The 27,191-nt window shown below is 33.7% G+C and overlaps 1 protein-coding gene across 1 annotated transcript in view; it reads right to left on the bottom strand.

Moving 5' to 3' along the window:
• Nucleotides 1-390: 390 nt before the first annotated feature.
• Nucleotides 391-27,191, bottom strand: part of DCN (decorin) — a 38,582-nt gene continuing 11,781 nt past the window's right edge. The window contains exons 3-8 of the mRNA XM_083821478.1: nucleotides 18,832-18,944; nucleotides 9,224-9,437; nucleotides 8,888-9,001; nucleotides 7,343-7,436; nucleotides 2,995-3,133; nucleotides 391-1,917 (exon numbers count right to left, since the gene is read on the bottom strand). Of these exons, the coding sequence (XP_083677604.1) occupies nucleotides 1,723-1,917; nucleotides 2,995-3,133; nucleotides 7,343-7,436; nucleotides 8,888-9,001; nucleotides 9,224-9,437; nucleotides 18,832-18,944 (869 nt within the window). The 3' untranslated portion in view covers nucleotides 391-1,722. The remainder of the gene's footprint in view (nucleotides 1,918-2,994; nucleotides 3,134-7,342; nucleotides 7,437-8,887; nucleotides 9,002-9,223; nucleotides 9,438-18,831; nucleotides 18,945-27,191) is intronic.

Below are 27,191 nucleotides of genomic sequence, written 5' to 3'. Positions count from 1 at the left end.
GACAGATGGATATCATATACTGTCAGTTTTATAGATAATAACACTCAGAAAATGTGAAACCCAGAAGAAAATCAGATGCAAATGTTGGAACTCATTAGTTTCCTCTTTAAAACAAAGGTGCCAACAAGCCAACACACTGTTTCTGTGTAATGGCTTTAGTAATTCATTATAATTTCCATTTATTTATTACTTAAATAAACTACAACTATAAACTATATTGACTTTCAAAAAAAAAAAAAGAAGAAAAGAAAGGAGCTTTCACATAACCTGTTCTTACTATAGCTATCACTACATCAAAGAGGTTCATTTTTTCTGGACTTAATCATAATTAAAGTTATGATACATTATGTCATGCTGTCAAAACAGAAAATAAAGACAAACACTTTGGAGTTTGCCTGTATTACATTATTCTTTAATATAAATGACATATATGTTTTACAAATTAGAGAGATTGGCTTTGGAGAATTAAGAGGCTGCAGAAGATTCTTTTAAGGTGACATTTTGATTGAGTATATGTTTAGCTTTGTAGATTGACAGTAGAAATGTGCAGCCTACCTTGATGTGCTTGCTACCCATTAGAATGTGTTGAAGAATCTCAATTTGCAGAGAGCTTCAAATCATTATCAGAAGATACTTCTACAAATGGTGCCCCAGCAATGTCCAGATAGGCCTTGCAGTTGTTTCACTTTGTTTTTATTTTTATTTTTGCTATTCTTATGTTTTGGCTCATAATTTAAATTCCACAAATTCATCATATGGGGAGCCTGCATATCTCTACTCGACAGTTAAAAACAGTGTTGAAGAACCCAAATCAGTAAATGATGATGACAAATGTACAATGTAGACCAAGTTAACAGGGAATTATTACTATTTTTGTTTTAGATATACACACGGATTTATACCAATGGCCAAACCCTAATACCTTTGTCTGCAAAGCAACCTTACTGAAGTCAGTGAAACTGCTCTTGTGACTAAGATAAGAGGGATTATCCTAAAGGAAATTTAGTAATTGAGCTCCAGACATAGGTTATAGGTTTTGTACTGCAGACTACTCATTCTTTTGTTCACTAGGATTACGTTAGACTAATCCTGAATAACAATGCTCTAAAAGAATGGCAAACTTAAAAGAACTATGTGTACAATATGAATTTATTTTTATTTTTCCCAAAATAATGACATTAGCAACAATTTTATTTGCCTTTGCTAAATAGATACATTCAGAATTAGCTTAGTATTATAGTGATATTTTTAAACCTCCAGGGCTTGAAATAAATTTAAAGGAGGTAACCCTCACCTTCTCAAGTCTCAAAATGACTTGAGAGTCCTTTTCTCCTCTATTTGTCTTGTGTGGCTATAAAAATATGCTCAATCACTATCTTTTTTTTTCTTTTTTATATATCATAACTTGACAAATATTTACTCCGAATCTCATATACAGTGGAATGTGAAAAACTGTAGCATTCAGCAAATCAAAAATTACCACAGAAAGCATGCTGGAAAAGAAGGCTGAAATAAGTCAGTTTAAAGCACAGTCAGTAATTCTTTTTTGATGGCATGTTTTATCTTGTAGATCTGCAATGATTAATTTATTTTACATCAATGGATCATCTCCACTTTGCAGTAAAGTTTCTGGTATTTGGCATTGTTAGCAACAATTTTTTGAACAGGCCTATTACAACAGGTACTTTAGCTGAAATACAATTGAACCCCATCTTGAGAAATCTATTTGTAATTTCCAATCTGTATTGCAGAGCGTTCATGGATACACCGGAAAGCAGAGGGCTGGATTTCCCAGTATTGCACAGGGTTGCTGAAGAGACTCACACCGGAATAGGTAGCCTTTTTGGTGTTGTATCCAAGAGGGCAAAAGTCGTTGATACCAACGGAAGCAATTTTGTTGTTATGAAGATAGACCACCTAAAAAGTATAGAAATGCAGAAGTGAGAAATAAAGCTCCTGTGGCAAATAACATAAATCATTTGATGTCAAATACTTGGTTAGCATTGTGCAATACTGTACAGACTGACAAAATATCCACTTTTCCAAACAAACATTTGATTCTTCTTACTTTTTGAAATACCTAGATTATACCAAATTAGAAATAATTTCTAGAGAAAAAGCAGAAATCCTGCAAGGAAGTCCAGTAGTAATACTATCATTTGATTGTACTGTAACTGAAAGGGGAGTCAAATGTGATATTATTAATATAGTGCTGTGGTTCAGAAGCATGTGCTGTATATAAAAATGTATTTGGTGTTGATTGGTTTCTCTCCAACTTTCACTCTCATGACTCCAAAAGTAATTACTAATGATGATTAAAAGAGCTGATGGTTACTTTGCTCCAGAGAAACTATTTCTGATGAGTTTTCCCAAGGTAAATTCAGGCAGCGTTTTCCATTTGGGAGTCTTCATTCTTGTGGAGTTTTCTTTACTGTAAAACCTTAGTTTAAGTGAAGACAGATTTTAACTGGTTCCATAAGGTTATATTTCTTGCTGTTCAGTTACACAGACCTTAAGAATAGTACTGGTTTGAAATGTATATTTCTTCTCTTTGCCTTCCTGAAGACATAGTTTTGTAGGATACCAAAGGGGTGGTTCTTGGGAAAAGTTGAAAAATGTCACTGAGTCGAATCAAAAAACAAAACAAAATAAAACAAACAAACAAAAAACAATGGAAGAAATGTTCTCAGAAAGCAGGTTTTCTGAGCAAAGAAGAAATAAGAGTACACAAATAATTGTATATTTGTTTTTTTTTACTCTTAGAGACACAAATTAATGCCTACAGGTCTACACCCTTCCATAGCTACACCCACACAAAAAACAGAATGGGTACTCCCGTATTTTGCAACTTTTCTATGACAGTTCAATGGTTTATAAAACTTGAATCAAGTTACCTCTTGCACAAATACTTTTCTGTTCAAAACTAAATAACCATATATATATCATACAGAGTCTTCCAAATCTTGTTCTCTGAGGCAGTATAATAAACAATACCTGTATATATTTGTGTTCACCCAGCCCACTAGGTACTCTGACAAGTTCATTGTTATTCAGATGAAGCTCTCTCAGATGAGGTACATTGTTAAGAGACCCATTTTCAACTGAAGAAATACTGTTGAAGCTGAGACCCAATCTGCAGAAAATAAATAAAAATAAAAATAAAAAGTGATGTCAAAGTTGCCCACATTATCATCTTTCTTGGAGTGTTTACATCTATATACTACTGCAGTAGGAATGACCAGGCTAATTACGCATGAAGTTTACACTCACCACAGAGAACTAGTTTAGAAAAGTATATTTAAATGTCTGACATCTGATACGAACTATCATAATTATCATGACTTCATTCAACCTTTGTCCATAGTACTGCATACCTTCATAACTTACACTACTGATGCCACTGTATGGCATCATACTATAGCATCAGTAATATACATCGTACTGTGTAACCCCATAAGCACGGGCCTTTCTTTAAAAGCTGAATAAAAGTTTCTTGCGGGACTTTAGGAGCACTGGCTTTAACTTTCTTGTCAAAATACATAACCCACGGTGACCAGAACTGTTAATTTTAAATCTTCACCACATCCTAAAATACACATGTAGTTAAGAGCCATGTTGCAAACTGGAAACTGGAGCTGAGTCATATGTAATGATCTGCTCATCAGGACACAGAAGTGGGACATTACACATTTTTCCCAGGTTCCAGACCAGAGCTTTAACCACAGAATCATCCCTCCCAATTTATACTTCTTTATATTCTTGGTTTATTAACACAGTTTATGTCCAGTTTGGAAAACCTAGTTCTATCTGCATGTCTCTGTGTTAACAGTATTTAAATTTGCAATCATCAGACTATGTATTTATTTATTTGTTTGTTTTGTTTTGTTTTGAAGACACTCATAAGTTACAATGTTTTGTGTTGCAGTAAGGAATTCAGTGGTAATTCTTCAGTTGTCAGTAAGTGTGTTGTCCTTTGAGAAAATTATCTCTGTAAAAGCTAGATATACATCATCTAGTTTGGGTTATTTGTTTATTATTTTTATTTAGGCAATCTTTTTATAATTTTGAGAAAAATTATGTGATCTACTAATAACTGAAACAATTAAAGAATTTAATATAAGTGATCAGAATCCCTATGATAAAATAATTTGCTATGGATGAATACCTTTAAAGAAATCCTGTTTCACAGCAATATACTGTAATTCTTTGTAGCTTGTGCCTGTTTCAGAAGTCAGAATCTGGATCTAGTACAAAATCATAGAACTAAAAATTCTTTCGTGATATTTATAGCAGAGATGTTTCTAGAAATAGGGCAGTACAAGAACAGAAGCACATTTCAGAAATTTTCTTTTAAGAATAAACAGTCAAAGAAAGATCTTGCTAGCTAATATTATACATAAACAGTCATAATAATGCTCATTTAAATATTGCAAAATTATCATATTATTAAAAGACAAAGGAAAGCTTAATGAGATCTCCCATTCACATCAATGGAGATTTCATTTACTCAGAAATCAATTCACAGCACCCTATATTTTTACTAGAATTTGTTAGGATTTTTTTTTTATTAATCTAATTTTAAAGTTATTAGAACAAAATTCCTGTAGAGAAGAGTACATCAAGTTTTAATAAAGCTTGGGAGATTTGATTCTACAGAGCAATTTGGCCTGGAGATTCACAGAATTACAAAGGCTTTCAGGAACAGATATTGACAGTGAATGTTTTTGAAAGGATAAAAAAAAAAAAAAGACAAAAAAAAATTAGGCAGAAGACTATAAATTTTTAGTGAACACATATCTGAATTCTCACTTCGTAAACAGAAGTTTCATATCTAGGTAGAACAGCTTGAGAAAAGCAGGCCTGACTCTCATATTGCTCTGTTGAATCAAAAGTAACCCATTTATAGATATTAAATATGGAAAAGATCCAGCTCTGGATTAGCTCATGCAGGGAAAAGCTTTTGGGGAAGAGTAAAACTGGAGGAGTCTATACAAATAAATAAATAAATAAATAAAAATAAAAAAAAATCAATCTAACTCATAAGCAATGAAATTACATCTCATCTAAATGTGAATGAACTCTCAGTCACTTTGGGCTTTGTTTACAAATGAAATAAGACAAGATTCCTATGTAAAGTACAGGGTGACTAAGAGTAAATAATTAAGAGGAAATAATATGATCTTCATTCCTCCTCTCCCCCAACATTTTTTCCCCACATGGAAACAAATGGGAGGAAGTTGGAAAATGACTCTTGCTTACTATGTTGCCAAATTTTATTTCCTTTAATATTCATGAATTGTTAACATAGTGTTTTGGCTGATTTAATTACAGCATTCTACATCAACAAAACCACATCTAAACATGGAAGTAATTCTCAGATCTTTTTCACATTCTTTTTTCTCCAACAGTCAACTTTTTGTTATATGTACTTTAAGAAACTGCATTATTCAAGGCTTGAAGTGTATGCAGCTAGATCTTTTCAGTAAACTTCAATAGGATCTAGATTTTAATAACAATAGTTGTATAATGTGTGTACTCCCCTGTGGAGCTCCTTCCTGAATGAAACCAGGAAAGTCCTTGTTCAGTTTACATTCTTGATATATATATATTTTTTTCCACTCCAGCACCATACAAAAACTTTTGAAAGACATGAGTATTTTTACAAGGAAAACAAACAAACAAAACAAACAAACAAAATATTGGTGGTCTGTTAGAATGTAAGAATTCAAGAGAGAATAAATGGTAGATCTACACCAAGCTCATGCATGGAATAGTTTATGATTTAAAACACACACACAAAAAAAAAAAAAAAAAAAAAAATCTCATAGGCTGACTGTATTTTAAGTCAGCTATTAGACTCTTGAGCAGTGTTGATACAATCCAGGAGAGTGGTCTCATGCATGTTTCTGAAGTCTTAAACATATAAATAAAAATTATTTGTGGGTAACTTATTTTTGTTGAATTAAAAGGAGAGGCATATTTTCCCTTAGATTTATCCCAGATGCTGTTCTGTAGCTCTCCCTTTGCTCCCTTCTTTCTATGTGTCTGCTGTGTTATGTCCAACGCCCTCCTTTTTCACCAGGTCTATACTTTGCCTCACTTTTCAGCTTTGCAAAGGAAGAATTTCTTTTTTGCAAAAGAAATTTCTGACAATGCTTAGATTTCTTGCTTGACTGCAGGCCAGAGAACAGTTTAAAAACTGGTGCCAACTCAGAGCAGCTCCACATTTCCACACCACAATCAACAGAGTATCTTGTTTCTCAATACAGCACAACCACAATGGAAGCAGCACAGGGACAGATATTTTTAGTAGTCCATTAGCACTTCTACATGCTGCTTTATGCCTAAGGAAGGAATTCCAACAATATTACCCATGTAACATCTATAGTCTTTTCCAAAGATTAATGTCAAAAAGCAGAAAAACAGCATAATCTGAAGGACAACACACCTCCCCACAGTAAAATAAATTACCCTCTACCTCACAAATTAAGATCTTGGTGGTTTATTTATTTATTTATTCAAAGTTAATCATTTGTCTGAAGGATTGGATCCAATAATTTGAGTAATAGTCTTGTAGATCAAGTACACTTCCATTTTCATAGAAGTGTTTTAAAGTATCATGGTATTAAAAGACCATGTATTACAGGCTCATTTTCATATTTTAGCATGTTATTTAATGTGAATGAATTCACAGATAATTCAGTATGTCTACAACTGTTCTTCAGGAATTCTCCTTATACTTTTTAACAGCTAGAGAAATTTATTCAACAACAGATTCACAGATTACCAAGGTATAATCACCATGAAAAATGGGACCTTTTCACTTACATTGTATGTTTCTTTGTTGTTGTTTTTTCTTTTTTTTTAATCATATTCTTGGATTCATTACTAACTTGTCTTTTTTGAGAAACAGTGGAAATATTGTTGCAAGGTCTGTTAGTTCTCCTGTGGTTTTTCCTCAGTTTCCAGAGGAATTTGCATAAGCTATGTCCCACATAAACTGCCTAAATTATCAATGGAAATACATTGAAAGAAGTATGACATAATTAAAAACTCTAATTGCTTTCTTTATCTTTTTTTTCTTTTTTTTTTTTTAATCAAAGAAATAGTTGTCCCTGGCATACCTCATTCATAACTGAAGATAATCGGAAAGTATAGTTAGAAAAAGTGTTTTGATCTGTTATTTCAGTGCACAAGTCCTTAGGAGATTTTTGTGCTAAGCTATTTACTGCTCCAGTGATAATAATGCTGATGAAGCCCAGAATTATGTTTTCTAAATGTATCTGTGATGGTTACAATTTCAACTAATATTTATATGTGAAAAGAAAAAATGAATTCTTACTTAGCCAAGTTGGTGAGTCCAGACAGGCCTTCAGCATCAATTTTGCTGATTTTGTTACCATCAAGATGAAGTTCCGTAAGGGATGGAGGAAGTCCTGAGATAGAGAACATCATAAAATTACTTTTGATAAAACTGGATTTTGTTTATCTATTTATTTTAATGGACTTGTGTTATGCTGAGGCTCCTTTTACAGTTACAAAAATGATTTTTAGCTGACATGGCCAAGAACAATGAATGGAACAAAACACTTTCACAATCAGGGGATCTGGACACTGCTAGTAACAATTTATTTGGCATGAAATAAGAACAAGCTCCTAAGGTCATCAAAGAGCACTTAATTCTTAAGAAATAGTTAAACAAAATTTTTCATAGATATGAATTCTAGCCTTCGTGATAATATAAATAAGACATATACAATAGTGTAAGAGAAAGAGTCTTCGTTTTAGCCAGACTATGCATGTATAAAAATATATAAACACTTGGTGCCTAGATATTTAATAAATAATAGCAGCAGAAAATGAAATTATAAAGATGAGGAAAAACAATGTTAATGTTATTTTTAGTGGGGTACATATTAGTTTGCAAATTCTGTTTTTCAGGGGAAAAAAAAAAACTACCAAATATTTTAACTATCTGAGTTTCCCCAAAGGAACAGCCAAAACAGGAAATGTGGCAAGAAAGAAACAACTAGTATTAACTTTCAAAACAGTAGAGCTACTTCAAAACATTCTGCTGGCTGAAGTACAAATAAATTGAATATAATTTCCTCTGTATTGGAACCAACCTTCCTTCCTTCCTTCCTTTCTTCCTTCCTTCTTTCCTTCCTTCTTTCCTTCTTTCCTTCTTTTCCTTCCTTCCTTCTTCCTTCCTTCCTTCCTCTCTCTCTCTTTCTCTCTCTTTCTCTCTTTCTTTCTTTCTTTCTCTCTCTCACTTTCTCTTTCTTTCTTCTTTCTTTCTCCTTTCCTTTTTAAATGTTATACTAAAGTTGTTTTTATTTTGTAGCAATTTACAATAAAATGCTTTTAAAAATTGCAAATGTTTCTGTTTTACATTTGTTTCTGTTTTGCATGTCTTTTGGCTTCAACTCCACAGATTCATGGAAGGATGATTTTATGCTTGTAGCGCTTTAGTTAATTCTATATGGGTTTACATCTGTATAATGTTGATCAGGTTTACAAACCAGAGTTGGAGGGTGAAAACATTCTTCCAATTTATATTTCAAACTTGAGACAAGGAAAGCAAAATAAAATAAAATGGCTTACTTTTGACAGTATACCTCTTGTGGAGCTTCTCATAAGAGTAAAACAATTAATTTTTTTCAAACAAATAAAAGCCAACTGACCAAAAAATGAGTTTTTATTTTATTTTATTTTATTTTATTTTATTTTATTTTATTTTATTTTTTATTTTATAGCACTCAAGTAGTGTATACTCTAAAGACTCAAAAGACTTCCATAATTTATTGATTTTAAAGTTTCATGAGCTGACTAAAAGTCGCCATGTTACACCTGTGTAGATCTCTCAAATATTCATTGAAGTCCTTACCTTTTGGGATGCTAGTAATGTTGGTGTCTGCGATACGGATATAGGAAAGCCTCTTCATCCCCTGAAAAGCTCCATTTTCAATGCCTGAGCTCTTGAGTGGATTTGTGCCTAGTTCTGCCAACAAAACATGTTATTGAGCTGTGCTTCAGTTTATGTATCAATGTCCATTAAACTTCAGATCTCTAACAGATCAAAGCTAATTTGGAGGTAAAATTCATTACCACATTTCTTGGCTTTCTCTCTCTATATATATTTTATATATAAAATTACTGAGTGAACTAAGAACGACATCTTAATACACTGTGTTGATTTTGTTACAATTTATTATGCTCTTACCTAAGACAATCACTTGATTCAGTCCATTAAAGACAGCTTTCCTCAACTTGGAGATCTCATTTTCATGAGCCCGTATCTCCTGAAGTGACTTTGGCATGTTTTCTGGAAGTTCCTTCAGGTTATTCTTGGACAGGTAAAGTCTTTCCAGTTTCTTCAGAGGAGCAAAAGCTGCTGGGCTTATTTTGCTGATTTTGTTGTTAACAAGGATTAATGCCTGTGGAATAATAACGAAAGAGATCTTACATGGTTACTGGAGAAATTATCTTAAGAATGAAATATTAAAAAAAAATACTTATTATTTTCTAGTGTCTTTTGATCATTTTTTAGCCAGTCTAGTGAACTGAAGAAAATACAATGCAGTACTAAAATAAATAGATTAAGGACTACTGAAACAGTAAAAGATAAACAAGGTTTAAAAAATAACTACAAAAGGTACTTCATTGCTGAGGTATATGCATCTTCTGTTAACACCCAGAAAAATCAAAATTTATATCCACATTCATATAAAATTAAAATGTTCTATTTACCTTAACACTTCACCCACCACCCACCTCCACCCTCACCCCTGCAGGCAGATAAGTGGGGAAATAGTGTTGTTTTTTTCTGAGGATAGTTACACCTTGTCCATCATCATACAATTATACTATCTTTTTTTTTTTCTTCTTTTTTATTAGAGTAATTTGAACATTTATACTCTAAGTCATGTAGTGAAGTATCATGGACTTTATTTGTTTTGCCTTTTGTGTAGGAATCTAATTTATCTCCACCCTAACTGTGATATCTAGACTCTGGGTAACTGTCAGAAAATTAGATCCCTGTACAGACAGGGAAGAGAGGCCTCCATGAAAACTCTGTTAACTATAATAGGTGGTCTCCATTTTGAAATAGATTATCTCAATTTTTTTAAATTTTACTTTACTGCTGACTTATGTTGATTAATCAACCATGACATAAAAAAGGCAAAGTCCCATTACTGCCAGAAAAGTAATTCAGGTTAATGGAAAAGATTTCAGATATGACAAATATGAGAATGAATCTTATAACATCTGTTTACTATCTACTTATAAGACATACAGCTTTACATATTTGTGCAGTGAATTAGGTACAATGGACTATATAGGTATGGATAGCATTATCTGTTTACATTTATTACTGGAGAAAAACTATAGTGGATTTCTGTTCACTAACTCCATCATGCCATTTTTTCAGAAACAGAAGAAAATAGTTGTTAATACACTCCCCCCAAATGATATTGCATATATTATAGTTAACATTCAGTGTATTTTAATACATTTTTAATATTTTCAGAATTAAATGTTTACATGTTTCTTGGAGAAAAATAGAACATTTAGCTCTTTCCACAATCAGTTAAGTATTAAAACAGTGTCAAGAAGCGTATCGGTATCTGTGTCAGCACCTACCTATCAAGAAAATTGAAAGAGGGGTAAGAAGATGGTATAAAATTGTATTTGATGCATGTTTGTCCCCTAATGGACTCCTCTTGCAGTTCATCCTGAGCAAAGCAAGCAGTGTGTTCTGTACATGGTTTCTGAGTACGCATAAAGTTGAGCAGATCTGTTTTTAATTTTGAATGCTAGCTAGCAATGCTACATTTGCAAGAGGAGTTAGAAAAGGTCATTCACAGTTCAGCAGAGTATTTCACTAACAATAAACCACTCCCAAAATAAATAGATTGGTCAGAGGAAGCTACAGCCACAGCTCTCTTGTATTTCAGACTGTTATAAGAACTTCCATAAGAACACATCAGTTTTGGTTTCCTAAGAGAAAATTGCAAGAATTTGGAGACAGATGTAGCTTCTCCCCTTAGTGTACTAAGGCTACCTGCACGTATTAGGACACAGGCGACATATAGTTGTTGTGAAGAGTACAGCTTGAATTATACAGATTAATCTCTCTCATTGCTCTTATTATAATAATGGAATAAATGAATGAGCTACTGCTAAATACATTCTTTTGTTGTTGTTGTTGATTTTACCATAATTTTATTTTCCATAGATATTTAAACCAATATTCATTGAGTTTAGACTGGTGAGCACTTGTAATTTTTATCCTACATCCTGTTTGTAGCATTTGGTCATTTATTTCAGCTAAATATTTCCTTGTCTTATTATTATTATTTCTTATCTGTTTTAACTTGTTTTCTTTTTAGATAAAAATGCTTTTGGTTTGATTATCACAGCTGATGTTCTGATACAAAATACTTCTATCTGGAAACAGGCAGATATATATTCAGATAGGCCCTGTAATGTAAATATTCTGTGAGTAGCTGATGTTCAGAGAATAGCTAAAGCTCTTCCAAGAACTGTTAGTCCTGACCAAAACCAGAAATTGTCCATGTATTTAGGATTAATCTGTTCTGCTTTGCCAATGTTTTCCTGAATATGATCATGTTATCTTGGAGAAACACACAAAACAATTATTTTATTCAAACATTCAGAAAACCTATCTCACTTAGAAATGATGATATCTGTCAAAGGTATACTTAAAAATACTTTCACTGTGGGAACATATCTATGGTGGTATAAACTGGAAAAGTATCACAAGCCTGTAGTTTTCAATTTCTTTGTACCAGAACATCAGTTCTGTCTTGCATCATGCTGTGTAAGACCCTGTTCCTCCTATTTTAAACCTATATTATTTTTCACACCACTGTGCTGTTTTAAAGAAGAAAAAACAAGCCCACACATCAGAATTTGCAAGAGAAGTTTTACTGTCTCCCAGAGCAACAGCAAATGATGAGGATAACACACCAGCATAGCACCTGGCCAGCCATACCCATGGGTTTCTTTCCTACTTCACAATAACTCTATTATATGCAAGACTTAAAGAAAGAAGTTATTAGCTTTGGAGTGCTGCTGTTTATTTTCTTCAGAATGTGCCCCGTATGGTTTGCATGTAACAAAAGTTAAAACAAAATACAATAAAATTAAATGAAAAACTCAGGGGAATTTAGAGGTCAGTGAAAACAGGAACTAGAGAAGAAAATCTGAGGGAAAACATCTGCAGGCAATGTTATTGAGGAAGGGATGTTAGACAAAAAAAAATGCCACATGGACTAAGTTTCCTGAATATAGCACAGATGGCATGATGGGACATTATTATATTCATCTTGCTAAAGGACGGCTCCATATACTAATTTTGTGCAGGGCAAGCAATTCTCAGAGGTTAAGATGAGAGTCAATCTGAAAGTTCTGAAAGTGCTTGAACCATAGCTAGCACTTGCAATGCTGCTAGTATGGAACAATTTGGCAGACTTCAGAAATGTGACAGTTTAGGGTAATACTTGAATAGAGCCACAGGAATTGAATTATTTTTTTTTAATCTATCTTCTTCCATGCTTCATTTTCTTAGTGGAGGGAATAAAGATGATTCTTTAAAAAAATAAATAAATAAGGGGGGGGGGGGGGGGGGCACGACACCAACAACACTGAAGAATATCACTAAAATCCAAAAATACAAAAGACTTTCAGCATGCACAGCTTTCATCGTGACTTGATATGGGTTTTGAGACACTTAGCCATAGGCAAGAAAAGAGGCAAGAAAATAAAGAGGCACAAATACACGAAGTATTAAAGACACCATATAGTTGGGCTCAGACAGCTCATACTCTTATCCTATGAGTAGGAAAATGGATATATAGCATGATACGTATAACATAGCTTTTGCAGCTCTTATTCAGCTCTTACAGTATAAACATTGACTCTGTTATGTTCATTACTATATATTGCAATGTAGTAATACCTATAGACTACTTCATCATTATCTGCAATTTACACAGTGCTCAGAGAAGTAAAATAGCTTTGTTCCAAAGATACTTTAATTTTTACTGAACTACTTCTAGTAGTAACTATTGTAGTAACAATAACAACTACAACAAAATAAAAAATAACAAAAAAAAAAGAAAAAAAGGACTGTATGAATACTGCTTAATTAAAGTCCATAGGAGTATGGCTATTTATCTCCCTTTGGTCTGGTTTCTGCTTCAAATATTTATTCCCTAAACAAAAAGGAGAACTCACAGTTCACAAAGATTTTGGAACACTTGTTAGCATGCTCTTGTCAAAATACACCCTGACAAACTGCAGAGTGTGCGTGTGGCAGTCATGTAGCATCGTTCTTCTGCTGTTATCAAAATGCGCAATTTTTGCCCTGGCTGGGGGTGGGAAGAGGGATACTGTATCTTTTGGTACAACTTTATTATGTGAGAATCTCAGGGAACTGTTCTGTGGCTTTTGCATCCTTACATCTGTTCTCCTTGGTTTAGAACAGTTTGAAGTGAAAGCCTTGCCAAAAGCTGAAATGAACTGTAAAACAATCAGCAAATTATTATCAAGCGTGATACATGCTGATACATCTGTTTTGCCAGCTGGAGATGGTACTCTTACCTAACATCAAATCTTTAATGATGCATGTGGCCTTCAGGGTTTAAACTGAAAAATCAATCTGCTGACCCAATGGAATTTTTTTAATTTCCTGGGTTATGTATTATATTATTAACCTGTTGTTTTATTATAGTGCTGCTATGTACAGTAATGCCTTAAGAATTGTAAGCTGAGGAATCAGGTGTCCAAATAAAAATAATAATAAATCTGATTTTTTTTTCTTTTTTGCCTTATGGTTTCAGTTATTAAGACATATTCATATCCTGGACATACAGTCAAGTTTTGCCAAATTATTAGGAATGAATGTGCACATGTAGGGGAAACAAAAACAGGCAGACAAAAAACAACCAACCAACCAAACCAAACCAAATCGAACAGACTAAAATAAAATAAAAATAAAATAAAATAAAATAAAATAAAAACAACAACCCCAAAAGAACTTTACATCCTTCTCTAATTATGTTTTACCAGAAGATAGAATTTTACAAAATAAGCGTTCATTTTTAAAGTCATTTTATCAATAGTAAAGATCGGTAAACTTGAAACAACCAAGAGGCCCTGAATCCAAGGAGGTCTCTGAATGGAATTCCAGATGTCTTATCTTCTGAATGGCCCAAGATGTACAGAGTTAAGACAGAAGAAGGCTAAAGGTATCAAAAAAAATAAAAAAAATGATGGTGCAATGATTCTTTTTATGTTGTTACTTAAGTTCTTTTGTAGGCTTTAGTAAAGTGGTTCAAGTGGACATAACTAAGAAAGGCAAGGAAAAATGGGTGACATAGAAAGCAGATGGAAGAGATGGATGAACTGTGAAGAAGGAGACAGCAAGGCATTGAAACAAGACTACCACTTGAGGAAAGAAGGCTTTCCTAGAGGAAAGAAGGCTGGGGAAAACAGTTTGATCACACCCACAGAAGCTTGTTGAGTAATCTCAGCAAGCTGAGGAGCCTGGCGTACATCTAGTTTGCACTGAGTTTGAGCCGTCACTAGTAAGTGTTGTGTAATGTGACTTGCACAGATGACCAGAGAACTGCTGGCTCTACATTTTACTGCTCCAATAAAAATAATCCTTATGCTCTAGCATTCTAGAGCCAGAAAACACTGCCTTTGTCAACTGGGGCAAACATTTAGGTCATTCATTTTATCATAAATTACTTGTTTATTTTACTGCTTTATTCCTTTTTTTTTTTTTCCTTTAGTTTAACATTCTGAACATCTCTAAAATTTTGAGGATGTCAAACTATTTTTTCCTGCTATTTTGCTCACACAGAAAGTTCTTTGTCCTCTGCAGATTAAAAAAAAATAAGATTTTACATGCATGTTATGTGTTGCACATTGCTGTTTTAGTGGAAAATCTCATCGTGTGTTCAGCATAATGTAAAGGAGAGTCTGAGGAAATAGGACATCTAAGGGAGTGTTGCATTTCAGAAAGATCAACATCCTTAATTATTATTACTATTATCATCATCATTATTGTTGTTATTATTATTATTTTATTTCCTCAGAATAATTGTCAGAGGCCTACAGATTCTCTAAGCTGGAAAGAGGAGAAGTGTCTCTCAGTTCTGTTAAAAAATATCTGCTATAGATGATAGTGGGAATCGAGTTCACAGGAAGAACCTGGGCAGACATTTCTGAATGTTTTTTACAGTAAGCTGGTGGCTACTGAATCTTCATTCTGTGATTTGTAGAGCAGTAAGTTTACCTAACTTCTCATTTGATTATGACTGGGAATGGGAACTGAAGCTGTAATGAATCATCAGAAAACTGTGTTCTTTCATTAATATTTTTTGATCTATTAGGAATTTTTCTGTATTTCTGGAAGATGTTCTTAGACTTTTCCTCAGTTAATCTAGATGGTTGTCCTTCCATAGGGAGTCTTCTTTTGGTTAAAAACAAAGCAAAGCAGAGCAAAACAAAACAAAACAAAAAAAAAAGAAAGAAAGAAAAAAAAGAAATGAGGGCATGAAATATTTTGTTCACTATTTTTTCCACTAGATATTGCTACAAATATGTCTATGGGGTAAAAGTACTGTATTTTATCCAGAAGTCTCAGTTTGGCTGGAAAATTCTGACAGTTGTATAAAAAGGTATCTTCTGCCTTTTCCAATAGCATCTCTGTAACTGTTTTGCCACAAGTCTAAATAGGCAAATCTTTTACACAGTATCAGACAATTTTCTGAAACTGTAAAACTCTGTCCTTGGCTCTAAAATGGGCTGTCTTCTATTTTTTTATTTTTTTATTTTTTACTTTTCTCCTGAGTCCTCTGATTAAAAGTATATTTCAAGTTTCATTTTTTAATAGTATGAAGTCTCATTCAGTTTTTGTAGTACAACTTTAATAGTTTAGTCACATTTTCCTGGATTAATTGAAAACTACAAAAATATCAGGTACACCACAACTGCTGACTAATGATTTCTGGTTGTCTTCCTTTGCAGGTATTTATTGCTTGCAGTTAAATATTCCCTTAGTTGCATACTTTTCTACCTGTTTGCCATATTCAATAGCTGCAAATTTTAACTGCTCTTTGACCTTCTTAAATTTTTTATTATTATTATTTACACAGAATATCTTTGTAGGTGTTAAGTCCTCTTGTTCTTCCATTTATGAATTTAATCTCTTTTGTATTGAAAGAGAAGCCACAGGCAAGGTATAGGTAGATCCTTTCCTTTCTGCTAACTTTAGCTTTTAGTACAAATTGAACTTCATGTTCAAACTAACTTGTTCATGGAAAACTTTTTAAAAACTATTAGTCCTATCGTAGGTGATGTCTGCAGGATTATTTATTTATTTATTTATTTATTTATTTATTTCCAATACCAGTATGAGTTGGGATCTAGGGAATTGTTCCCTAAATGGACATACAAGTAGTCACTGTATGCATGAGATTGACTGCAGTTTCTGATTATTTCAGACTTTGGAACAATAATAGCTATAATATATGTAAATCTTTCTGCTTTAGTAGAGTGTAAGAAGGTTTCATAATTTAGAAGAAGTCTAGAAACTTTTTAACATTACACGGTCAAATACAAGCCATGTGTATTTGGGAATACGATTTTTAAAAGTATATATGTGATATATGTACATTTACATCACACACACATATCCTTAAAACAAAAAATGACAATGGACCTCTATCAACAGTAAAGTTTCTCAAATTTATTTATTATATTGATTAAAAGCAATATGGCTCTGAATAATATTATGAGGGAGGAAAATGGGAAATATTCCCAGATCTTACACAAGCAGAATGATGCCTGCCTAGAATAAAGATGGTGCCCAGTTACTTAAATGTACTGCATGGGTAAATTATTATGTTGGGGAGGAGACAAGAGGATTCTTTTTCTGTCTTGAATATATCCAAGAAAACCACATTGCTTTGAAGGTCATTTTTTAAAATTTACATTACTATTGTAACAATTTCCACTAGTCCCTAAATATGCCCTAGGTAGTTTGGGGATTAAGATGAACTAATGACTTCTTCCCTGAAGAGTTACCTATTTAATTCAGTATTAAATTATATCTGCTGTAATAAGGAAAAGAACATCTATAGAATTAACTCAATGAGTTATCATTCACAAGTGCTCAACTCACAGCACAAGGTATAATAAAGACCAGAGCTGAGTGACAAGTAGGGAGAAGTCATTGGTGCCAGTACTTTTCATCTGCAATACTATGCTCTGATTCATTTAATGCAGTGTCGTGAGGAAGGATTTCAAAAGATTCATTCTACTGACAAGATTTTCTCATTGAAAATACAGGATGTCTCTTTGAGGTGGATGAAAACCAAAACAAGTGAGAAGGAATTAGCGTGTCAAATCTGTTTAGTAGTGAAGCACAGAAACTGAAAACTCAGATTTGCAGCATAAATAATCTCATTCTAATACAAACTTCAAAATAAGTCAGGTGAAATAGGGTATAGAAACATTGGTTTCTCTTTGCTGACTCTATAGGCTATCTACACAACTAGATCAGATGTAGATATCTATACAGTAGTTGCTAAAATTATGTGACAAGAACCTCATCATGATTTGCTCATGCAGCTCCCTCCATTTTGGACAGACTGTCATTGCATCCCTAATAATTACTCAAATCTTTTTTGAGTTGGCTTCTTGGTAGCAAATGGGAACAATAGAATTGAAAGAGGTTGTGAAGTGCCAAGAAAGTGAAGTCAAGTAATTCATAATGCTTATAATCAAAAAGGATCAAATGAAACTATGCACAGAATAAAGTGACTTGGTGACAGGCTAGAAAAATAATTTCTGCTGCAGCATTTTGAAATATATCTGAGTTAGGGTATTACTTTCCAAGGCAGAAAAGTATTATTATTATTATTATTATTGTTATTTTATTATTATTACTATTATTATTATTATTATTATTATTATTATTATTTATTAAATCTGGAAATAAAGATATTTTGATACAATTAAAACAAGTCTATGAGGTATGAAATTTTAAGATGTTGATAATAAGCAAAGAAATAAAAGAGGAGGACCTCTGATAGAAGAACAAAAATTTGGAAGCAGAGGAAGGTTTCTGATGGAAACTTGGAAAATAAGAGAACCAGAAAAAAGGGTATATAGAAACCAGGGAAGGAAAATATTTTAACAAAGAGAAGGAAGTCAGTAGTGTTGGAAGAGACTGGAAGGTAAAGAAGGATGAGGATGGAATTTTGGTAAGAGGAGATTATTGGCAAAAACATAATTTTATTGTAGTGAAGTGGGCAGGAGGTTGGTTTGAAAGGGGGGTTGAGATAAAATTATTAAAGAAAACTGATGAAAAATAGAATATATTCTCTAGCACTCCTTGAGCTCCAAGGTGGGACAGGAAGGCATACAGTAATGAATGACTGAGGCAGCAAGTTTGAGAACAATTTTCTTTTTTACTAGAAATAACCAAACCACCGTGCCAAAGGGAGTGAAAACATAAGTAAAGAGTTGAGAAAAGTTACAGTGGGGGTCAGGAGACTGAATGGAAGGGAGACAGGTACAAAGAGATTAAATCAGACAAGGAACTTCCATGGCAGGAGAAGAAAGTTTACAGGAGAGAAATAGGAAAGAAAATTAATAGGCAGGGCTGGTGGAGGAAGATCACAGAGCATTTCATCAGTTTTCCTTAAAAACATGGGTACCAGGCCAAAATCACCTTTTCTATCCTTTTTTTTTTTTTTTTTTCAAGTAATAGTTCAGCTATACACTTACATGAAGATTCTTCAAGTTTTTGAAATCTCCTTCTTTAATTTCAGTTATTTTGTTGTTCTGTAAGTCCAGCAGAGTTGTATCAGGGGGAAGATCTTTTGGCACTCTTTCCAGACCTAGGAACAGTGAAAAGAATAAACAATCGACTTTGAAAGAAACTTCAAACAGGGGTCAGTACTTTCCTTAGTACTATTTACCTTCCAGTAAACATTTCTAGAACTCATTTCCTGAAGTATGTTATGAAGTCTTATTTGACAACATTTCTGTCTCCAAAGTGTCAAAGGGAGTTTTATTTTGCTATGTCAAATTAAAATGTATTTATTCACATTTCCATTCTGCCTTTTTCCAAGTTATAGAAAATACTGAGTTTGTCAAAATTATTTCTAACACATTTAACCCTGCTGAACTGTGTGGATAAAAATTGCTTTCAGAAGGAGGTATGGCATTTATTAATTTCACTGTGTGCTAAATTTTTTGGACAGAGAGCATTTCCTGCTATCTAAGTCAATAAACTTTTCTTCAAAGAAGTATGATGGCTAATTACATTCATTTCCAGAAAAATATTATTTATTTGACAATAACTGAATAACTTGCAGTTAAGTCCACCTTAAAGAAAAAAGAAAAAAAAAAAAAACACAAACCCCCACTTTTCTTTCAGTTGAAACTATGTGAAACTATGTCCAAGTTTTCTGGAGAACAAATCTCTTGGTTTCACTACAACTGCCAAAAGAACATCAGACAGTTTAAATTAAAGACTCTCTTTGGGACTATTTTCTGAATAGCTGATATGTAAGTCCAATGAAGTCATGGAAATGAAATTATTTAGTGTTAAATAACACTCACTTTACCCAGCTTTGCTTTCGTACGGTGACTTGGAATAGAGCAAATCTTTTATAGTCATTCTGATTTACCACAAAATTAAAATGTTCTTTCCTAACTTGTCTTTTATTTTTATTTTTATTTTATTTTTATTTTTATTTTTATTTATTTTTTTTTTTTTTACAGAATATGAAATGCTAAATGAATGGCTAGTAGGAATAATTTATAGCCAGTAATAAAGTCTCAATATGGGCATCTAACAGAAGTGTATTTTTTTCAGGAAGAATAGACTTTTTAACAATAAAGGTTTAAATAAATATTTCTGAATGTATACTCAAAATCTCTTGAAAAGATTTATCTGTAAGTATCACCAGTGTCTCCCCAACAAATCCTAAAAACAAGCCTTCATAAGTTATCTTAATATGGGTGTAGGAGACCTAAACTTTTGAAAAGTGCTTCTTTTACACTTAGCTTTAACTGATGATAGTACTCTGTGTAGAACACATTCTGTCGTTCTGACATTGTAAAAAGTTGGTTTCTGAATTTAAAAACATCCTAGCCACTCTTCCAAATTTATCTCCCCCCCAGCCCTCAAGTTCTAAAACATTAGCTAAACAAGTATTAAAATATATGAGTCTGATATTTATTAAAACTGAGTACAATATAGATTAACCTGGCTAATTTTTAATCCCATCGGAACCCAAAAGTTTTAAAATGAAGAATCTTCCAGTTCCAGATGAATAAGTAAAAGTATGTACTGTACATAAAATGACAAGAGCCAAACCTCATATCTCATCCTATTCACCTTACTGATTTTCAGAGCATGAATAGATGATACAGATTAAGGTTCTTCATATTACTAAATTTTTTTTTCTCATTTAGGCATGAAGTTCATTTTTACTAAAGGCAGTTGCAAAACCCTAATTATTTTCAGAAATGCGGGGCTAGAGCTCCACATATATATAAAAATATAATACCATATAATTTGCATGTTGTGTTTGGAAAATTTCTGTACTCTGCAGACAGCAGTGATGTCAGCAACCAAAAATTCTCTCCCAAAAGCACTGTTTGTTTAAGGTCATAATTTTGTTATGAGAAGTTTTCAGAATCCAGCAACTTTTATAGTATTTTTCACATATAAATGCAAAATTTAGTTGAATTATTTGGATACAAATTAATATTACTATGTTGTGGTTGTTAGTACATTTATATTAAAAAGACTAGTATTAGTAATTTAAGTTCTTGTGACAGAAACCAGTGTACATGAGAGCTATATAGCTGTACATTACAGAATGCCCTTGAAACATGCTTTGTAAGAATACTTGGATTGCCATTGAAGGGATAATTTGCTAGAGACTAAACTAAACTTCAAATTAAATTTCCAGCTGTACTCTTCAAGCTTCACATGTCAGATTCTACAAGCTCAAGCATTTTCTGTGAATGAGGTAGAACTGATAATTTCACAGAGCATTGAAGTTAAATGGTGGTTCATATTATAGTAAGACAAATATAATCAGATAACCCTTTGTGAACAGCGATTTATAAAAGCTTATTGTACTAAAATCTAGGAGGTACAATGCAATTATTAGCTCTGCATACAAGGAATATAACTGCCATCCCTTAAAATACTGAACTTGTTTTATTACCTATCTCATGTATATTCTGTTATGTGTTTCCTGAAGCCATTTCTAAAAATGGTTTAGAAAACAGCTGAACTGAAACCATGGTATATGATTTTTCCTTGTCTTGTCTGAGTTTTGAACGTATGGAGAGCAAAGTATCATGCATTGTATATAGGAGTACAGGATGCACCTCAGGTGCCATAGAGATGTTACATTCATATTAAGCAGTATAGTACACCCACCAACTGACAGCTATATCAAATAGAGCTCTCCAGTGACACAACAGTTTGTAAATGGGTGGATCTGGACACTGCCTTATAAAATCATCAACAAATAATTCAGGATTAAACTGTGTTTAACTTGTCGACTGGATCCAGGTGTTTCACCGCTTGTCCCATCTACATTGGTTTGCACTACAACAGTACTTCTACTTGTATTCTACATCTATCCTGGACCTGCAAGCTCATGAAGCCAGTTTCTTCTCTGGAGTTTTATTGCCTGAGGAGCAATCCTTCAAGTCTTTCTAGTCATAACAGGTCAGTATATAAGCAGTGCACACGAATGGGGGAGTCTAACATGAAAGCATGACAGAATTTGAAATGAATCTAGAAAACTGCAATCCCACTAGAAGCTAAAATGGCTCTTGAATCTTAAGTTAGAATTACCATTGCCCAGGATGATTCTTGGATTCTTCTGGCTGGAAGACAGAAGAATTTAGAGGGGAATTGTGGGCTGTACTTATTACTTATTTCCCATGACTTAATGCCCATATACTTCTGAAAACCTGTTGTAGTGTGACTCTATGTCCACCTACTGCCTTCCTGCGAAATTTATGTAATGTCAACTGACAGAGGAACTGGTACGGGAAAATACCAACTGAGTCACTTCTTAATCATTTTAAAAACAGTTTACACAACTATTTCAGCTTTTTTTTCTTTTCTCTTTAATATACATTTAAGCTTGTGAATACAAAGAAAAGAAAGCTATATGGCAATCTTTCATAGCAGTCTGACTTTTTATGTGAATACTCAGGGATATAGAGTTTGGTATTCAGTTCTCTGGAAATATTTCAGGCCTCTGGTTTCTAAGATGAATGTAGAACTGACTAAAGATTTACATATTTCTGCCTTTCTATCTGTTAAATTGAAAATGCATATTGTTTTATTAATTTCGATTGAATAAAACTAGATCAGTTACTATTTAAGTTGTTAAATGCATTAAAAAATTCATGAATGAGCAGAAAAGGTATAGCCCCACCCTTACAAAATGCTTGCTTACACTGAAATTAAAAGCCTAAATATTCTGGAAACATAAGGGACTTAACGAAAGAGTTCTTATCTTTAGTCAGAAAGCTATTGCCATTTGCACTAAAATAGTTCTCCAAGAGAAATCATGTCTTACTTACAGAAGCTAAACAAATATCCATTCCTGCAATATGTGCCAGATCAGTGTCATTCTCTGCAGATTACAACAAATAGAAATTTTCTTCTGTCCTACATCATCAACCCCTAGCGCTTAGCGATTCCCACCAGCATACATGTATGTGTGTAAACATGCATGGATATGACAATACATAAAGAGTAGAATACTAGACAACAATAATAAGAAACAAGTAAATGAGCTTGAAACACTTCCCCTTGTTGCTCAGGATCAGTTGTACTTTTATTTTCCCAGCAGAAGGTTTCCTATTCTTACATTCTTATTCTTTCCTATTCTTAACTTATTCTTACACTAGTAACTACATCACAGATTTCTGGAATAACTAATATAATAATATGATCAAATGTATTAGAGGGATGCCTAGCAAAGCTGGATCATCAATGGATTTCTTTCACATAGACAACAAGAACCCACACTCACTTTTGGAAGTACTGTGATGGAAAGGCTCATCTAGAGTCAACTAGAAGATGATCAGTAGAGAGAGGTTATCAGGACCAGGAATCCCTCCATAGTGGGAGGACGGAAATGAAGGTAACCTTGCAGAAATCAGGCTTGTCTCAGTGGGATCCTACCTATGTGATGTGTAGTATTTTCTCATTATTTCTTAAATAAATTAGATTAATGCTATTGCAATGTCTGGCTGCTAATCTGTGATTGCCTCTCCACTTGGAAAGGACAGAAGTCTGATGGGTCTGGAGATTTTATGAGACCAGAAAATAAGCACAAATGAGCCAAACTAATGATACAGTGAGGCTGGTATAATTCAGCCCTTATTGAGTCCCTGAGAGAGCAGCAATCTGTGGCTAGTCATCTCCTGTGTAGTGATACACCAGCCCAACTCACATATGCTGCCATTTAGCCAGCCAAACAGGTGTAGGAGATGTAGCAAGGATTTGGGAATATTTTGAGGACTAAGGGGGATTAGGGATTTTGGTATACAAGGCAAGCTTCATTACTTTTGCAGCTCAGGGAATTACCTGCTCAGCTGCAGGAGCTGTGATCAAGTGGCTGTGGAATTGTTTAACCCCCAAAATGTGAAGGGTGGCATTTGAAACCTCCCCTCTATGAAGGGGCTTCAGTTCACTGCTCCAGTTTCTCAGAACTGAGAGTCTGCAACATGGCATGAAGCCACATTTCTGCTGAAGCCATACAACTATGCAGAAAAGGAATGCAAGATTTATGGAGCTAGTGAGAGAGATGAAGCAAAAGGGAGTCTGAGTCTGTAGCCCAGAGATGAGGACACTTCCCTGGGAACTGTATCCTTGCAACACTGAGACCACATAGTCAAAATAAGAAATATGTGACTGGTGCCAATTACAAATAAATAAATAAATAAATAAATAAATAAATAAGTAAGTAAGTAAATAAATATATTTTCCCTCCCCCTATCCAGTTTACAACAAACGGGGATGGGGCTCATTCCCCTGAATAAACATTCCCTTTCCCAGCTGAGGAGAAGGGGTCAAAAGGCAGAGGGAGATCTGAATGCTGTAGCTCAGATACATGTGTTATTGCATTGCAACACTCACAATTATTATCATAGGGGCCATAAAATGGGGCTCTTTTCAAGTCTCCTTTAGTTTCCACTAACAGCTGCTGCCAGCTGAAGAATTTGGGCTGAGTTACATGTAATTCCCAGACGTGGTCATCAGCGGCTGCTCTCCCGGTGGGGGCAGCCTCTCCAGCAGCTGCCTGTGCTTCCTCTGCTATGTGTTCTCCCCTGCTCAAAGCCCAGCTCTGCCTCGTCTCAACAGTGGGCTGTGTGGACTCTGGGATGAATGGGGTGAATGGCAAACTCACAGGTTCAGGAGACTATGTCAGGGAAAATAACAGGACTCAAGGACAACTTTCTGGAAGGATGTCAGGGAACATGGCATAGTGTTGAATGTTTCAAATTAGAAGAGTTCACTGAAACTTTCCCAGTCTGTGTACTTCAGTATTTACTGGAATTTGTTCTCTATTGTGTGGGATTTGAAAATAGGAGTGGTTTCACAATTTGCATCCTACCAACTTTAAAAATAAGAAACAATTGTCTTTCTTTACAGAGGAGTACTCACAACCTCCTTCTCCCTCCCACTTTCAAATGAAAAGTCTGTTCTTTACCTTTCCTTTTCTTATTATGAAATCATCAGTACTAATGGGAATATTTTAATTAATTAAAAAAAAAAAAAAGCCTGAAGAATTGGAGAATTGTTTTTTTCTCAGGTGATTATTCTTAAAGGTTTAAGAAACAACAACAACAACAACAAAAAAGAGCAACACAGTTTCCACTGGAATCCATGAAACTCTTAAAATACATCTTAAGGTGACAACCATTTTTCAAATATTCTTCCTGCTCTTCAGTCTGTAAGATTCATGTTCCATTAAGATCCATGTGGGACTTTTCATCATTTTCATCACATATTATTATTTTTGTATACCTCTGACCCTTCCCATTGGAAAGAATGAGAAAATGAACTCCATTCCGTGCTGGGATGGCCTTTCACAAAAGTAGACCAACTGGTATACTACTACACTGTTTTTTTGTTTGTTTGTTTTCCCAAACTTTCACAACATTGTTTTCCAGAACAGAGTGAAGAACACAGGGAAAAAAAAAAAAAAAAGACATTATGATCAACTGTGCAATTCCATTATGATAGTGTTAATAATTGTAAAAACCCAAAGAAAGGTTTTAAAATGAATGCATAACTTATCTGCTCACTTCCATTTCTACTCACTCTGTGTAGTGACCACATATTTCAAAATATAACAAATATTGTAAGCTATAGATTTGATGAATTATTTTTCTGTGATAGTCACATTTCTGGTACAGAGAGATTCAGCCTCCTGTCTCAAAAAATAATAATAAATAAAATAAAATAAAAAAGTAATTATAAAATAAAATAAAATAAAAAGTAATTATAAAATAAAATAAAATAAAAAAGTAATTATAAAATAAAATAAAATAAAAAGTAATTATATTCTTAAATCTTAAAATCAAGCAAATACCATTTCTGTGTTCTTTCTAACTGACTTAATTTCAAAGGTCTGGAAGATATATACCTTATCAGGAAGGACAGATTTATTTTAGAAAGGAAGAAAAATATTTTTGAAACAATCGTGGGTCTTCAGGGATGAAGACCTTGTATAAAAAATCAAATATCGTGAGATTTCTGAAGTAACTGCTAGAATTGCCAACATTACAATTCCCACTGTCATGGTTACTGACATAAAACATTCTATCAGAGAACAGCAACAGTCCTGTGTGATTCATGCAATCTGCCCGTATGGTATGCATCATGGCTTTAATCAATGTGGATGCAATGCAGATGTACTATCTATGACTATTCGTGCATTGAGGTGAAACATATATTTCTTATGAATATTCACAGTATTCAGAAGAGAGTATTTCAATGACTGGGGAAATTTCTAACATTAAATTTTGAATGAACCTTTGGATATTTGATATTTGTCTGTTTCACAGTTTAAGCAGCAGGCAATAGATACAAATCTAAGTCTACCACTCTAAATCTTTACTTTGTGATTTAGCAGAAATAGAACTAACTCAAAGGGGTAGCCATAAAGAGTGGTTTGGTGGGATCTCCTGTGCTTTCCAGTAAAATTACACTTTCCTTTTCTCACCACATAGTCATTGCACAGCTCTAGTTTTATTATGATCTGAGGGCAGAGGTTTGTTACTGGTATTTTAGGGACGTGAGCATTTTTCATAAATGTTTTAGGATTGCTTTCAACTTCCTTTCATGCAAACAAAGGAAGAGAGCCACCATGAATATGTCTGAACATAGTGAGTAACATTTAAATAAATGTTGAGAGAATTTCCTGAAAGAATTAGGGAGCCTGCAGAGCTGTTAGTTTCCTCTTTCTACCAGATTATGTTATATATATTCTAGTGACTCTTTGACATTTTGCTTATGTTACTCGTTTATTTTATTGGTTATTTAGTGATAGACGTCATCTGAAACAGTAATCTCTTCCAGTCCGTATGATATCAGATCTCCACCACAGAGTGAGAGAATAAAGAAGAGAAGATAAATTTTAGCCCCTGACCCTGAAAGCTGCAAGATTTTCGTTAGATTCCTATCTTAAGTTCCTTTTTCGTTTTCCCTCACCTGTATTTGAAACTTACTATAGGTCTCCTTTTTTAAACATTTCTTTTATGGCTTCCCTTGAAAAAGTGAGATTTTCCCTTTCGTGTTCATACCCTCCTCCTTAAATCTTTCCTATTTTGTCTGCCTTCCTGTTTTTCTTCCATTGGTTTTCTTCTCTTTCATTTTATTCTTGTATTAACACACTGTATTTTTTAAATTTTCTCTGCTGCTGCCGCTATATAAACATTATTAGCACTGTTACCCCTCTTCCCTCCCTCCCCCCCCTTTTTATTTTTTCCATTTTTACTTCCAGTGGTGAGGAATTAATATGATCTCCTCAGTTTGAAGGTGTGGAAATCCTAATTGAATTTATGGAAAGAAAAGGCATTATAGC

This window comes from Anser anser (assembly GCF_964211835.1).
Source record: "Anser anser genome assembly, chromosome: 1".
In the NCBI taxonomy this organism is placed as follows: Eukaryota; Metazoa; Chordata; class Aves; order Anseriformes; family Anatidae; genus Anser; species Anser anser.
This window is presented reverse-complemented; position numbering and strand designations above follow the sequence as displayed.